Genomic DNA, 14,665 nt, shown 5'->3' on the forward strand with positions numbered 1-14,665 from the left:
GTTCGCTCCCTTGGGACAGATGGACGTTTCCAGATGGTGCCTGGTTCTCCCAGCTTCCTGGCTGGGACTTGTGCCACATATTGGGGTGGGCGGGTGGAACTTGCAGCCTCCCGCGAAGCTCCAGGAATCAGATAATTGGCCGCCCCCCACCCATATGGCTGATGAGTCACCATGACAATGACAACCAAGTTGAGTAGCTCAAGGGTGGCAGAAGAAATGGATAGGAAATTGACGGGAGGCAAAGTCGGCTCAAAGCCCAGAGTGGGATTCAGGATGAGGATGAGTTTGCGGGTTCCCCCTCTCCCCTCCCTGCACCCCATCCCTCACCTAGGCCACCTCTTTGTAAAGGAAAGTGACAGCTGACTATTTAATACACAACTTCATATCTCAGGGCTGTAATGCAATGCAAATTTGTCTTGGTCGCACAGGGAGTGGGGTGGGGGGTCAGCCCTGCAGTGATCCAAACACCCCCTCCCCCGGACTGCAGCTGCTCCTTCCTGAGGCACATCTCAGGTTGCATTTCTTGCTACCTCACCTCCACGCCTCCCTGTACCTCTCATCTTAGGGAGGCTTGCTCAGAGCTTCCAGGCTTGGGCAGAAAGGCTCTTACTCCCAAGGCTGAGTAGCTCTGTTCCGAAAAAAACTACTTCACTGCTCGTTGGAACTCAAGGACTTTCAAAAAGTCCATCTCTTATTGTCTGGGGTCTAGAGCTGTTCGGGGATTTTCCAACTCAGTAAGACCCCAAATTCCTGGACACTTTATTTTTTGCTGCTTGCAAATGGCTCGGGTCTTCCCTAAGCTCTTTTCTTGTAACAGCTCCTCAGACAGCCAATACAGAAACACACGCCACTGAAGTGCTGGATTTGCAGGATCTTTCCTCGGAGCCCCAGAGGACGCTCCATGGAACTGCTTTCCAAATTTTCAGAAGCAGCACTTGCATCAAAAAAAAAATGTTCACCCTCTACCCCCTGCTCTGGCTGCCAGGCTAATGCCACCAGTTGAGACTTTGTCGCAGACGCACTGCTCTTCTGATGCAACTTCTGTTCAAGACTTCTGGGTTGACAGCTGCTGTACCAAGCAGCCCTCACACTGCAGTGCAGGGCACACGCAGGTGGGCTGAGGGCCTTGGGCTTCTCGACTGGGAGACGGCCCGGGGGTCTCTAGGGCTGGTCCAGCCAGAGGCTGCATGACGTCTGTCAACATTCCATCTGTAGCTGTCATAAATGTGGAAGTCCAGCCAGGCCGGGCAGGCAGGGAGGAGGTGATGGAAGCCCGACTCCTGTAAGGACTCAGAGCTTCAGGCTGGGCCTGGAAGAAAGAAACACAGACGTCCCTTGCGTGTCACCCACTGCCTGAGTCTTTCATTTATGACGTTTGTAGGATGCCCCCTCTAGACCAGGAGCTCCTTCAGAGGGCAGATGGCCTCACCTGCCCGCCAAAGAGGGCTTTGCGGTCGGCAGACGCCTCCTGACGGATGGCGAGGTGGGGGCTTGATTTTGTCTTTCTTCATTAAGCAATTAGAACTGCTCTAGTGGAGAAAAGAGAAGGCCTTCCCTGGCCTTGAGGGAAGGGGGTCCAGGTTTGGGGTTTTTCCTCTGTTGCTAGTGCCTGGGCTGCAGTTTTAATGGCCACTGAGCCTCCTCTCAGGGTGACCAACCCTCCTGGTTTGTCCAGCTCTGAGGGGTTTCCCAGGATGTGGGAAGTTCGGTCACCGGGAAGACCCAGGGTGACCAGGACAAGGTGGTCACCTCACTCTTCCTGATCGGAGGCTACAGGGAGAGGACAGAAGCCACAGGGCAAAGGGCACTTAGGGTGCAGGGGGAGGAAGGGATGGGAGAGGGGCCTGTGAGCCCCAGGGGTCCAGGGCAGTGCTATTCCTCTGGGGACGGGGTCACGCTCCCACAATGCACAGCTCTTGCTTGGTGGCAGGCCGTCCTCTTCTCCCCCGCTTTCAACCGTTTCTAAGAATTTCGTTCCCAGCTCTTCGATCCCATCCTAGGTGATACCCGCTCCTTGGTTGCTTTAAGGTGCAAAACTCAGACCCCAGGGCACAGGTGTGGACAAACCTGTGCAGAGGGGAGCCCGGCTCTCTCCTCCCTGGTTCCGGACGCTATGGCTTCGTGAACGCAGCTCCAGCAGCACCCCATCTGTGGTGAGCAGTATCGCGCTCCGTCAGGACCCAGCCGAGCCTGAAATTCACCAGATGGCCCCTTGCAAGTCCTTTTCTTGTAAATAGCTCTTAAGGTGTGGGATTGTTGGAAAAGCGTGTAACCTCAGGGTGAAGGGAAGGCGAAGGGGCCTGAGACCAGTGGATTCCGGTGGCCAGGGCAAGAGTATCAGGCTGGTTTCGGGGTTTGGGGCCAGTCCCAGCTCCCAAAGTTCAGCTCTGCTGGAGGGAGGGGGCGATGCCCCGGACGCCAGGAGGGAGGGGGAGGAAGCCAGTTCTCCCTAGAACATTCTGATGGCAGAGAAGGCAGACAGCATGGCTTCAGTGCTGACCCCGCAGAGCACACCCTGGGCGAGCGTGAGCAGAGGCGACAGAGGGACAGAGCCTTTGCCAGAGCCCTGCCCGCCGAGGGGCGCCGCCCTCCCGTCCTGGGTCTGTGCGCACGGCAGAGCGGGGCCCCAGGGACACAGCATCCGTGGCCCAGCCCAGCTGCCCGAGGGGCAGGGAGGGAAACTGTGGGTGGGAGGGGGAGGTTCCAACAGCCACCAGCCAGCGGGCTCCACCCCCCAGGTTGTGAAACACCCACCGGAAACTGAGGCCTGGCACAGGCTCGGGGGTGGGCAGGCCCTGGAGGGCAGCCCTGGAGCGGGCAGAGACGTGGCGGGGAGGGAGTCACGGCCAGCTGGGGAAGCGTGGGGGACGCCCACGCCCCCGGTCACTGACCCTTCGGTCCATCCCAGACTTCCCACGCTTCTCACTTATGATCCTCACTCAACGGGGTCCTCAAACCCACCCTGTTATCCTGAGCCACGTGACAAAGAAGACTCAGAGAGGTCAAGTGACTCGCCCAAGGTCACACCACCTGGACCTGGCAGAGTCCAGGGAGTCCAGGTCTGTGTGGACACAAAGGCCTTGCCCTTCACCAGCTGAAACAGAAACTTACCAGTTCTTGAGATCGGCCAGGTCTATTCCGGGACCCCTCACCTTGGGAGTCCCGAACCCCAGAGCCCACAGACAGTACTGGGTGGCCAACATGGGCCCTGTAAACCCGTGTTGACAGCTGGCCAGGGCAGGGAGCCCAAGGTGCCGGGTGGGCACCAGTGCCAAGGCCAGGGAGCCCACAGAGCCCCGGGCTCGGCCCCCCAGCCTGGCCTGGACTGGAGCGGAAACTGGGTGGGGGCCAGGCAACAGCAACAATTGAGTCAAGAGCCCCAGAGCCACTGGGTGCGGGGATGGGGGTTCCTAAGGGTTCCATCCATAGGGCCACCCCCGCTGGACAGGAGAAGGGGCCTTCTTCCCGTGGGGAGAGTGTAAGGTAGACAGAACCAGAAATCAGACTGGAGTCTGGGAGGAATTGTCAAGGGACAGAGTAGAAAGGGGAGGGGACAGGGGTGTGTGACGCTGTGCAGAATGGAAATCCAGGGGAGGGGGTGCGCCCTGTCCCGGGGGCGCTCTCACTTCAAGGGAGGGGGGCGTCTCTTGGACATGGAGGCCAGCCTCGCTCACCTGCATCTGGACGACCGCCCTCCCCGCTGCAGCCGGGATTTCTGGGTGGGCTGTCAGGACCTTCCAGATAAACGGTGTCTCGGTGGAGCGCATTTCTCTACCAATCACCAGGGGTCCCTGCCACCAGAGCAAGGCCCCCCCCAGGCTGGGCCTGTGCCCTCCCAGACCACAGAGGTCATGGCCACAGTGAAGAATCTGAGGCCTTTGCTCAGGACCCCCCAGTCCTACGCCTCCCTTTCTGCCAGCACAGACACCAAGCGCTTGGAGGAGCAGGAGGGCAGGGCAGGGCCAGTAGAGGGATGAGGAGAGCCCAGCCCAGGGGACACGCCTGGCCTGGGCCCAGGCTCCAATCTTGCCCCAAACCCCTGCTTCCAGGGGGCAGCCTGTGGCCCTGAGACAGCTCTGGTGGCCTGCAGGAGCCAGCTCTCACAGGGAGCCAGAGGAAGCAGGACCAGAAGCTTCTCTCCCCAGGGCCACCCAGAGCCAGCCGGTCCTACGGTGGCCTATGCAGCCTCGTTTCTCAGGTGCCCACCAGCCGGTTACACCTTCCCATGGTCCCACATGTACAAGCACGCACTGCGTACAAGACGGATGCACATAAAATGCAAGTGAGTTATTACATGAGGTCAGTTCCCTAAGCCCCCTTGCTCTCCCGAATCCCTTTGACCTCATTTTCATAAGTACTTAAAAAAAAAGTCTTATCAAGTCCCAAAAGCAAAAGAGTATTTGTAAATAAATTACAGCAATGGTCAAATTAAATGTTTCTAAAAATTGTCTTTTTTAACTCTTAGCCCATCTCTCAATTAAGCAGATTTTAAACATAACACTTTTAAAAAATGTCTGGTTTGCCAAGCAAAGCCTGTTTCTGTATTTAATAGTTTTATTTTTGCCTTCCGCAACAATGACAGGGCACTTAAGAAATTAAGTTTTTTCTCAAGAGGAATTTCTCAAGATTTAATTTCACAACATGAGTTATAACTTCAAAGTTAGGACTTCTGGAAGGGAGGGTCCTTTCTGGTAAAATCTTGGTTCTAGGACTGAAAGGCTGAGATACAAGATCAAATGGCCTGTCCTGCCTTTTCCAGCTGAGCCAGTGGGCACTTCTCCACTGTTGAAGGCTTAGTCCCTGTGAAACGGAGTTAGTAGGGGCAAGTCAAGGTGCAGGGTGCCTAGGAGAGTTCCCAACACCAGATCACGATCCTGACCGTGGCTCCTGGGGCGTGTAGGTGAGGTCTTTGCTGCTCTCAAAGATTGGGCAGCAAAGCCTAGGGCTGACGTATGAAGAGTTGCAGTATGTGTTCCCTGGCAAAGAGACTGCACCCCTCCAGGAACTGTCATCCTGCCAAGACGTCAAGGAACCAGGTCTTCAAGAAAAGAAAGAGATGATTGGGTATAATTTTATAGCAGCAGAATCCTGGATCTAATATTAACCATTGTATTTTACAGTTTGACAGTTTCTGTCCTGGGGACCAATCGGGGCCCCTGGGTGAGAGGGTGTGGCCCCATCCTCGGGCTCGGGGGAAGGAAGGGCCACGCCCTCTCTCCTGAGCCCACTCCCCAGGCCCGTCCCTCTCTGTCCTGCACTGGCTCGTCTCAGGCCTCTGGGCCAGCATGAGGAGCAAGGGTGGGGATGGATTCCAGGAGCAGTGGCTCCTGGTCCTCAGGACACAGCACCTCCAGGCAAGGCGAGACAACCATGGGCCCTCTCCCAGAAAAACCCCAGACATGCCACGTTCTATGTGGCTTTGCATGGTTCTTAGACCAGCTAGGACCCATCTAAGGGACCCTTGGGGAGCAAGGATGGTAGTAACCACCTTGCACCTTTCTAGATTCTCTCCGAGTAGATGATGCTGCCAGAAGAGACACAAGCGGGCTTATGAGGACCCAGATAGTCAGGCAAGGGTTAGGGACCGGCCAGCGCCAGGACAGGCTGGCCACCTGAGGATGGGGGGCTTCTTGGTGTATGGCGGTGGAGGCAGCAGGAGGAGAGAGTGGGACCCTCTTCAGCAGACACAAGTACAGGTGCTGAGGGCACTGGCATATCTCTCAGAGATGACTGCCTGTAAAGTTGGAGTCTCCCCGCCTGCAGGTCTGTGCTGGCTCAGCTGTGGGGCGCTTTGCACTGAAATCACTCTCTCCTCTCCTGGAGCGCTCCAATCAGCCACAGCGGCTCCTGTTCCATTTCCTTCTTTATTGGTGGTGAGGGATTCCCAGGCCACCATCACCCTTTATGGGTAATGGGGACCCAGGAGCCTGGGCGGTGTGGATTAGCGGGGACAGCTGGGGCCAGGAGGCTGGGACTGCACTTCACCGCTGAGCCCGGGGTCAGAGGACACTTTCTTGAAGGGCTAAGAGTAAAGACTTTAAGATGTGTGGTCACACGGCTCGGCCTCTGGCACTCTACTCAGCCTGAGCTTGAAAACTGCCTGGAGGCAGACAGCTGCCCGGCCCGGCAGGGAGAGTGACACTTGACTGGCACGCAGCCCCACGTGCGGGCCGTGCTCTGTGACTCTGGCCTCAGACCATCGGAAACACCTTCAGCCCAAAGGGCACCTGCAGAGCCAGGTCACGGGGACAGATGGACAGACAGGGGCACAGGTCAGAGCATGGCAGTGACGAAGGAGTCCCATGTCTGCTGTCGGGTAAGCAAGCGTCTTTATTGCGAATATGTGTGTCTGGCAAGATCTGGAGTAGCATTTTCTCTTATCCTCGTGAGTGGGACAGAAGGGTTGGAAGTCAGTGGAGGCACAGAGCGAGAGCCTCCTGCCCAGGGCACAGGATGCGGCTCTTCTGCTCCCATGAGGATAGTGACGCGGAGGTCCGCAGCACCTTCCTGGGGAGGGCTCTGGACCAGCTGCCCCGCCGGACTGTGTGCAGAGGGAGCTGCTCCCAGACACTCTGGCCGGCCGGCCCCACCCTAGGTGGCCCGCACCTTCATCTCCGACACCTTGTAGCTGTAGTTGTACCCCTTCCCTAACCTCCAGTTGATGCCGTTTGCAAAGCTCTCGTGGGGCCCCCCAAGGTAGCGACCGTTCAGGTTTGACACATGACAGTTGTTGTACCACCAGGCCCCCTGGTACTGCACCGCACAGTTTGCAGTATTTTTGTCGTTGTCTTGGTCTTTGGTGGAGAAGGCGTGGTTGTTGTGGGACGTCAGGGAATCACCTGCTCAGAAGGAAAGGTCGCCTAATTGGCACACAGGGATAGGAGGTCCCCGACGCTGGTCCAGGTCAAAGCTGCTGTGTCTGGGTGTGCAGGTTGCACACTGTGCAACTCCAAGGGTTGCCACTCACATGACCCCAGGAAGCATCCCTCTGCTTATGCAGTGGCCTTGGTATCCCCTCATCTGGTCTGCTCCTGCCAGCCAACAGGCATCCTCTCACTTAGGGGGAGAACTCTTTCATCCTCAGGGGAGAATTCCAGTAACAAGAGTGGGAATGGAGCCTTCAGGGAAATGGGCTAAATTATCATCCTTCCCCGTTTTTCATCAGTAATGGTAGTTAATAATAATGCCATAGCTTGTTGGACTTTGTCATGGGTCACATCAGCCTTGTGGGTACACTTAGGTGTGCGTAGTATTACCTCACTGTGTGGATAAGAAACTGGTGAGGTTAAGTCCCCAGGAACATCACACAGAGTAGGCAGAGCCAGGACGCTCAGCAGGTCCTCTCTGCTTCCCCAAACCCCGCGCCGAAGCCCAGGCCACTGCTGTGCCCCACGCGGACTCTCACCTGCGCTGCCCTCGACAAAGGCTCCCAGGACCAGCTTGTACTTCTCTGCCTCACCCGCCATCTTGAATGACTGGTACTTGGCAAATCGGTGGTTGCCCTCAAAGTCCATGAGGTCTACCCGGAGCTCGCTGTTTCCTGTTGGAGGTGGATGCTCAGGTCCCAGCAGAAGGGACCCTCTGCCTCCAGGCACGGGGGGATGGGAATTTGAGTTTTAGGGGACGTCTAACTTGGCATCGGGGACAATTCACCGGGAAGGTGTGAGAGGCTGGGCTGGTGTGGTGGGAGGACCTCAGGGATGGCTCCCTGTTTTCAAATAGCTCCCCTGCTGTTCCATCAGCCATGCCTGAAATTCCATGGTCGGTGTTCCTCGGATGGAATGAAGCCTCGCTCTAGTTTGAAACCCTAAATTCTCCTGCAAATAGCTGTGAATGCCACGGCAGGAAACCTTTGTATGTGTAGTTTCTTCTGCAAGAATCTCAGGCACATGAGTGGACACCGTCAAGGTTGCCATGAGGGAGTGGAAGAATTAAGAACGGATTTACAGGTTTGCCGTTGACCTCAGGACCAGCTGTGAAGCTGATTCTGTGGAACGGAGAAGTGGGGTGAGGGGGCCTGCGTGGGGACCGCGACATGCACTGAGCAGGAGAGGCAAGGGAGGGGGCTCTGAGCGCCTAAGATCCCAGTTTCAAGGACGGACCAACAGTTGGAAGTGGGAGAAGGGCCACCCCAATCCAGATGGCCTCCTCCTCACTTCCGACTCTCGGGTTCTAGATACGATCGGTCCCGAGACCAGAAGTCGTCTTCACTCCAATAATCCACCCCCTCCGATTTGAACACTCAGAGAGTGTAAGAGAATACATGTCCTAGGTTCTCAGAGTAATAAACCTTCCTGCTGTCAGACGTGACCACCCCTGGGGCGAGGAGGAGCGGGGTCTTCTGGTTCATGTGGCCCAGGGCTAAGGTCAGGGGCATGTGGATTTCAGGCACCGCACCACAGAGCCCCAGCCGTGGGCCTACCCTGGGCGGTCAGGGCGTGGATGTTGTCATTCCCCAGCCAGAACTCTCCCAGCTGACTGCCGAAGCCCTGCTTGTACGCGGTCCAGTCCCGGTAGAAGTCCACGGAGCCGTCACTCCTTCGCTGGAAAACCTGCACACGATGGGGAGGGCTGAGGAGACGGGGCCCCACTGCCGTCCCCCCACAGGGCACCCCAGCCACACGTGGGAGCAGCAGTGGTAGTTCACACGCATCACAGGCCGAGGACCAGAACGTGGGTCTCATCAAAGAGCCCAGGGGCAGTCAGGGACACCCACATGGGACCAAGGAGGAAATGGAGGCTCAGAGAGGGCAGGCGACGAGGCCAAAGCCACACGGCTGGAGAGGAGTGGGCACCTCCGGGCCTGAGCCCCCCACCCTGAGCCACGGGACTCCTTCCCATATGGGTGCACACCCCCCTCCCCCGACATTTCTGATCCTCCCGACCTCAGTGAAAGGACGGGGTCAGCCTGAGCCTGGAGGGAGTGGACGGTCTCACAAAGGCCACTAAAGAGTGATCTGCCACCAGGTGAACCTCCCAGGCACGCCCGCCCCTGCCCAGGAACCCCACGGCCATCCCTGGGTCCCCCCCCACTCACGGTCCACCCCCCGCCGTCCACGTCCATGTCACACAGCACAGTCAGGGGCCGGCAGTCGGGCAGGTAGATGGTGTGCCAGCCACTCAGAAAGTGCCCCCTGGTGAGCAGCTCCTTACAGGTCCGAGGTCCTGGGAGGGGAAGCCGGGGAATGGACGCCTGGACAGGAGCTCTGGGCAGGGCAGGGGGGAGGAGGAGGGGGGAGGAGGGAGAGGCAGGGACACCTACCTGGGGGAGGGGGGCTCTGAGTCCTGGGACAGAGACGCAGCCCCCAAGGCCACTCAGCTGTGACGGCCAGGCCCCGTCTACCTGGCCATCCCCACCTCCCAGGGCTGCCCCCGCCTAGTCTCCTGGGCACCGGCCCTCCTCCAGGAATATACTTGAGTTATCCAGGCAATGGCTGCCTATCACTCGGGTAATTGGGGAGTCGGATATGCACAGAGAGGGTTTTGTCCTTGGAAGTTGGAACCTGAGTCTGTGCAGCTGGCCTTCTGGTCGACCCCCCACTCCCCCGCCCCCAGCAGGAGCAGGTCCAGGCGGAGGTCGGGGGGTCAGCGTGTGCGTGGTCACCTGTGGCACAGGAATGAAGCTGCCCCGGCTCTCCTGTTGTGGGGAGAGAGGACATGCACGTCACACGTCTGGAAAAAGCGCCCTGTGCCCCTCAGCCCCGTTGCTCCGTGAGCACAGCGGGGAGAATGGAAACCGTTATCCAGCTCTTTGCAGGACTCTCCGCCTCCAGCCCTGAGGACCAGTTCCTAGACTCAGCATCACTGGGCTTGCTTGACCCCCACTGCATCCGGCCTGCCCGGGGGCTGGCGGCCAGCACTGTCGAGCGGGGCGCTGGCTGGACCGCCGTGCCGGCCACCTCGCCTGGGCTTCACGGCTCACGGCGGTGGAGGCTCAGCGCCCCCAGGCCTATCGCTTTCCACAGCCCGTGTCTCCACCAGAGCCTCTGCTTGTGGAAAGTATTGGGGAGCATTTGGGATGTGAGTCTGGGCCCCAACCTTGCACTTTGTATTTGTAGCTGGAGCATGTGACTGTGTCTTGGAGTTTTGCCTTTTCTTGCTTTTACAAATTTTTTTAAAAATGAGCATAAATCAGAAAATTATAAGCAAAATGTCCGCAATTATGTAGTAAGGCAGTATTGCCAGTCACCGGGGTCCAGCTCTGGAGCCGCTGAGCTTTGAGCGCTCACCGGCCGCTGACAAAGCAAGCCGGGCTCAGAGGCCCCTCGTCCCGCACCCGCCGGCTAGACGGACAGGGCCCGGGGTGTGGTCTGAGATCCTCTCCCAGATGGTGCTGGGCGTGACCGAGGCCCCTGGGACCCCCCAGCCCATTGCAAAGCCTGCCCAATGACCCCAGGGAGGCGGAGGGGCTCACCTTTCTCTCCGCCCGCGCCCTTTTCCCCTCGGTCTCCTGGGGAGAGACAGGAGATGCACAGGACGTCTGGTCAGTGGACATCAACCCTCCGCTCTGGAAACCACCCAAGGGCTCAGTTCTTCGGGAGCTGGGGCGTGGGGGACAAGGCGGGGGCTCTGGGCACCACACACGCGTGCTCCGCGGCCCACACAGCTTTCCAATGCCTGGGTCTCAGCCAGGGGAGTGGGGGGGGGCGGACTCAGAGGCCTGGATTCTTCTCTGGGTTATGAGAGGCTGTTCTGGGCCTGGGGCCCCGGACCCGGGACCCAGTTCACATGCTGTCTCGAAGCTCTTTGGAAACAGGAAGCAGGACAGGTCCCTCTCTGCCACTTGGCCTCCCTCCCTCTCTCTGTCTCTCTCCCATCTCTCTCTCCGCCTCCTCCCCCTCTCTCTCTGTCTGTCTCCATCTCTCCTGTCTCTGTGGACTGGCCCCGGGCTCCTGCTCAGGGGTCCTAGCTCTTCATCACCTTTGGTACCTTTGGGCCCGGCCGGCCCTGCCTTCCCAGGGACTCCGGGAGAACCTCGTTCCCCTGTAAATTCCAATGATACATCTTTCAGGAAAAGGCAACCTGAAGAATTCCACTTGAGTGTCTCTGCCCTAAGGAAAACAGTCCTGACCCTCCCATCCCAGCTGCGGTATCCTCAGGATCACTGCCCTGGGACTCAGCCCGAGGGTGACAGCAGACAGCGGGGACAAAGCACTCACAGCCACCCGGTGCCGACCGGCCGGCACGCCAAGCTCGGGCCCCAGGGAACCACCAGCGTTCTGGCTCCCGACCACCTCAGTGTAGCAGCCCAGGGCCAGGCCACCGTCACAGAGCCCCACCGTCTACATGGGGGCCTGGGACCAAGAGCACGTCCTCAGAGACCCTGTCACACAGGAGCCTCCGGCCCATTGGTTCTGGGAGGGAGGAGGGGCCCTGCCCTGTGCTCAGCCCTGGACGCAGAGGCGGTCAGGTGCAATTATGCATCCCTCCGTGGTGGTTCTCTCTCCATCTCCAGCGAGGAGGGGTCAGGAGCCACGAGGCCTCCCAGGTCTGCGTTATTGACGTTAGCAGGGGGCTAGGACCACCCAGGGCCCTTGCCCCTCCTCCTGAGCACTGAGGGGAGGGTCAGGAGAGGCGGCCCCAGGCTCAGCCGAGGCAGCAGGACCATCTGCCGGCAGGCTGCCCTCCCCGGGGAGTGTTGGTGTGGAGGTGTGGGGCAGAGGGGGCGCCGGCTCAGCTTGGGGCGGACTAACCACACCCACTAGTGGGCAGCGCCCCAGACTTGCTCCTCCTCCCAGTGTCCCCCCCGCAGGATCCCCAGCCTGGAGCCCATCGTGGTGAGCACACACCGCCCTCCCATTCCCAGGCCCTGCCCTGGGTGCCCATGGCCCCTGAGCTGGATACCTCCTAGGACGTGAGAGGCTGGGACCTCCGAGCTCGCCCTGTCTCCGGAGCCCTTGGAGTCCACTCACACCCAGGCCCGGGGCACTCACCCCTTGAGCTGGGTGCACACCTGCCCTTCATACCAGGCTCGGGGCCCAAAACCCCACAAGGGGGCCAGCACGTCGACGGGAGAGGTGTGGAGTGCTCGGGGGCCTTCATACTGAGTTGGGGTGCAGCTCCACCCTCCCTGGTGATGGCTGACTGCTCTGCGCCCCAGTTTTCTCATCTGCGGTACAGACAGAAAAGGCTGGGGCCTCAGTTTTCAGGTGAGAATACCGAGGAACGTAAGGCTTGGAACTCTTGCCCACGGCCACGTAAAGCCAGGGCTGGATCGAGGACCAGGAAGCGGGTGCTCTATGAAAATATACCCAAATGTGAGCTCACAGACTAGCTGAGACCAGCCCCCTCCTCAGGGAATGACACATCCCGGTGGGCCTTGAGGGTCGCTCCTGATGCCAGCTCTGAGCAGGGTCGTGATCCAAGCCCCCGACCTGAGACCCGCAGGGGCTACTGCCCACCCGGGGTCTAATTTGAGAAGAGCCGGTGCTCAGTGACCCCCACCCCCGAGCCAGAGCACGTACCCTTCTGTCCACTGGCGCCTGCCTCTCCCTTGGGCCCTGCGGGTCCGGGCAGCCCCGGGCAGCCTCGAAGGATGGAGAGCTTGTCGGAGCCCTCCAGACCCACCAGCTTCACCTCTGCAGAGAGACACAGAGTGCCAGTCAGGGAGCTCGTCCTGGGCCTGAGAGCCCTGCAGAGCCGGCGACAGGCCACCCGAGCCACGGCGATCTGCCACGCGGCAACCTCGGCCTGGGCTCTTGGCTGTGGCCAGAGTCACCCGTCTCAGATGAAGGGTCAGCCTGGCAGTGAGTTTCCCGCCTCTGGTGGGCACTGGTCAGGCGTGGAGGTGATGCAGGGCCGAGCCCTGGCCTTGTAGTTGCCCCTGCCTGAGCCCCCCTCCCCCCAGCCTCAGTGCTGGAGGGTCACCCCGGCAGCGAGGCGTTCAAAAATGTGCAGTGTCCGCTTTTGAGAAGTGATGACTGCAACTCGCTATCATGAGGAATAAGGAAATTGTCCAGAAGGGCTTAGCTCGGGGCCCAGCACAGTTGGCTGTTAGTGCACGGGGCCTGCGGCTTTCAGACCCGACCGCTGTCACGTCCTACTCACCTGGTGTCTGACTCACCTGGACAGGTGTCGGGGGCGGAGGCTACGGCGCCCAGGAAGGCGATGGCCAGCACTGCGGGCCTGATGGCCATGGCCACTCCACGCTGCTCCATCGCTCTGCTCCGTGCCGCCCGAGGAGCCCCGTGCTCTTATAGGGCTGTGGCCACGCACTGTCACCTCTGGCCCTGTTTCTCCTCCCGGTGGGGACAGCCAGCTCCTCCCCCGGCTTGTGGCGCCAGCTGGAGGTGGAAGCAGCCTCAGCTGGGTCTCTTCCAGGGCCCAGATCTTCCTTACTGAGCATCTGACTTCCGTGCTCCCTGTGGACCGGCCCCGCTTCCCCTCGGCAGGGACACTTCCCTCCAGCCACCAGGCCCCCTAGGCCCTGCACAGGGAAGGGCCAGCACCCCCCTCCACAAATCACCCAGCTCTGCCCAGGCCACACTTGAGGCCTTCTCAGGGGGCAGGGTTTGAGGAATTCATTTGCATTTTATGGGCTTCAAGTCTACAGAAATTTAGAAAGTTCTCCTGGGGTCTAGGGTGGTTAGAGGGGAGGGGCGAGGAGAGCAGGATGTGTGCGGTGGAGATTTCCCGGGGCCGGTGTGCCGTGGGCTTCCGACTGCAGTGGACACGCAGCGGGAGAGAAGCAGGGCGGCCAGGCCGGGAGCATCGCAAAGCGTGGCCCTGGGGCCTTGACAGAGGCGGGACGAGCACCCGACTGCAGCAGTTCCAGCCTGGGGGGCGTGGAAGCGGGGCCAGGCGTGGGCTGGGGTGGGGGAGGGCATGAAATTGCTGGGGCGGGGTTGGGGGGCATTCGGCACCCGCCCCAGGAGGGAGCAGGCTGGATGCTTTTCCCACACCTCCCAGGGAAGCGCCACACGCTGAGGCTAGCTGTCACCGGGACTCCCGTCAGAGACGGAGGTGGCAAGTCTGTGCCCCCAACCCCATCCCAAGAGCCCCTGTCCAGGTGGGGTGCTGGGATCACGACCCCAAGTCAGACAAACTCACGTGAGTATCGAGGGTCCATCGGAGACAATGTCAATGTCCATGGGGGGTGTGGCCTGAGTCTCTGACCGCTGCTCAAAGACCTCCACTCTGCAGGGGAGGAAAAGTAACGTTCTCCCCACCCTCTGTGCTCTCAGCCGAGACCCCTGTAATGCAAGACAGAGTAACAAGAGAAAAGCACAGAGAAGGTTCTTAGCACAGGTACTCTGTCCATATGGGAGACGCCCCGGGGAATGAGTAATTCCCCCAGGTGGCTTAGAATTCAGGACACAGTACCATCTCAGGAGGGGAAGGGGAGGGGGGCAGGCGTCTTAGACAAGAGGAAATGGTTTTAGGGAAGGGGCCTGGGCCTTGCAGGGCAGGCGGAGGTAGGCTAGTTTGTGACAGTTTGAGTGTGGTGTCCTCCTCTGGTCTCCTCTCCTGTAATGAATCAAGGGTCAATCTTCTCGGTTGATGAAACCCCCCGGGAGGGGCTGACAGCTGAGTTTCCTGTGGAGGCTCTGTCTTTAGGCAGAAAGAGGGAGTACACAGAAAGCTCCGCCTGTATTTGCTGGTTTTCAAGCACCCACAGCTCAAAATAATCAACACACCAAAGTGTCGTGCCGTGCGGCGGGTTGAC

At 59.5% G+C, this 14,665-nt stretch overlaps 1 protein-coding gene across 3 annotated transcripts; it reads right to left on the bottom strand.

The window, feature by feature from the left end:
• Positions 1–3,230: 3,230 nt before the first annotated feature.
• Positions 3,231–13,321, bottom strand: LOC309633886 (ficolin-2-like). Of its 3 annotated transcripts, none has more exons than XM_082403194.1 (9): positions 13,064–13,321; positions 12,465–12,578; positions 10,921–10,983; positions 10,415–10,450; positions 9,605–9,637; positions 9,038–9,165; positions 8,423–8,552; positions 7,406–7,540; positions 3,231–6,839 (listed from the first exon to the last, which is right to left on the bottom strand). In XM_082403194.1, the coding sequence occupies exons 1-9, from the start codon at positions 13,155–13,157 to the stop codon at positions 6,592–6,594; spliced, it is 981 nt and encodes a 326-aa protein (XP_082259320.1). In that variant the 5' UTR covers positions 13,158–13,321; the 3' UTR covers positions 3,231–6,591. The 3 variants fall into 3 exon arrangements, with proteins under 3 accessions (XP_082259320.1, XP_082259319.1, XP_082259321.1); XM_082403193.1 differs by having other exon boundaries at positions 9,038–9,258; XM_082403195.1 differs by lacking the exon at positions 3,231–6,839 and adding an exon at positions 7,654–7,870 and having other exon boundaries at positions 7,498–7,540; positions 9,038–9,258.
• Positions 13,322–14,665: the final 1,344 nt, after the last annotated feature.

The sequence above is a fragment of the Balaenoptera borealis genome, assembly GCF_965194805.1.
Source record: "Balaenoptera borealis genome assembly, chromosome: 8".
Classification (NCBI taxonomy): domain Eukaryota; kingdom Metazoa; phylum Chordata; class Mammalia; order Artiodactyla; family Balaenopteridae; genus Balaenoptera; species Balaenoptera borealis.

Bases quoted from the DNA above. Each gene is read 5' to 3' on its own strand.
- LOC309633886 (XM_082403193.1), bottom strand. From the start codon at position 13,157: ATGGAGCAGCGTGGAGTGGCCATGGCCATCAGGCCCGCAGTGCTGGCC. The intron at 10,984-12,464 runs GTACGTGCTCTG...TGGAATTTACAG, and splicing joins AGGCGCCAGTGGACAGAAGG to GGGAACGAGGTTCTCCCGGA. The intron at 6,840-7,405 runs GTGAGAGTCCGC...CCTTCTGAGCAG, and splicing joins CTTTGTCGAGGGCAGCGCAG to GTGATTCCCTGACGTCCCAC.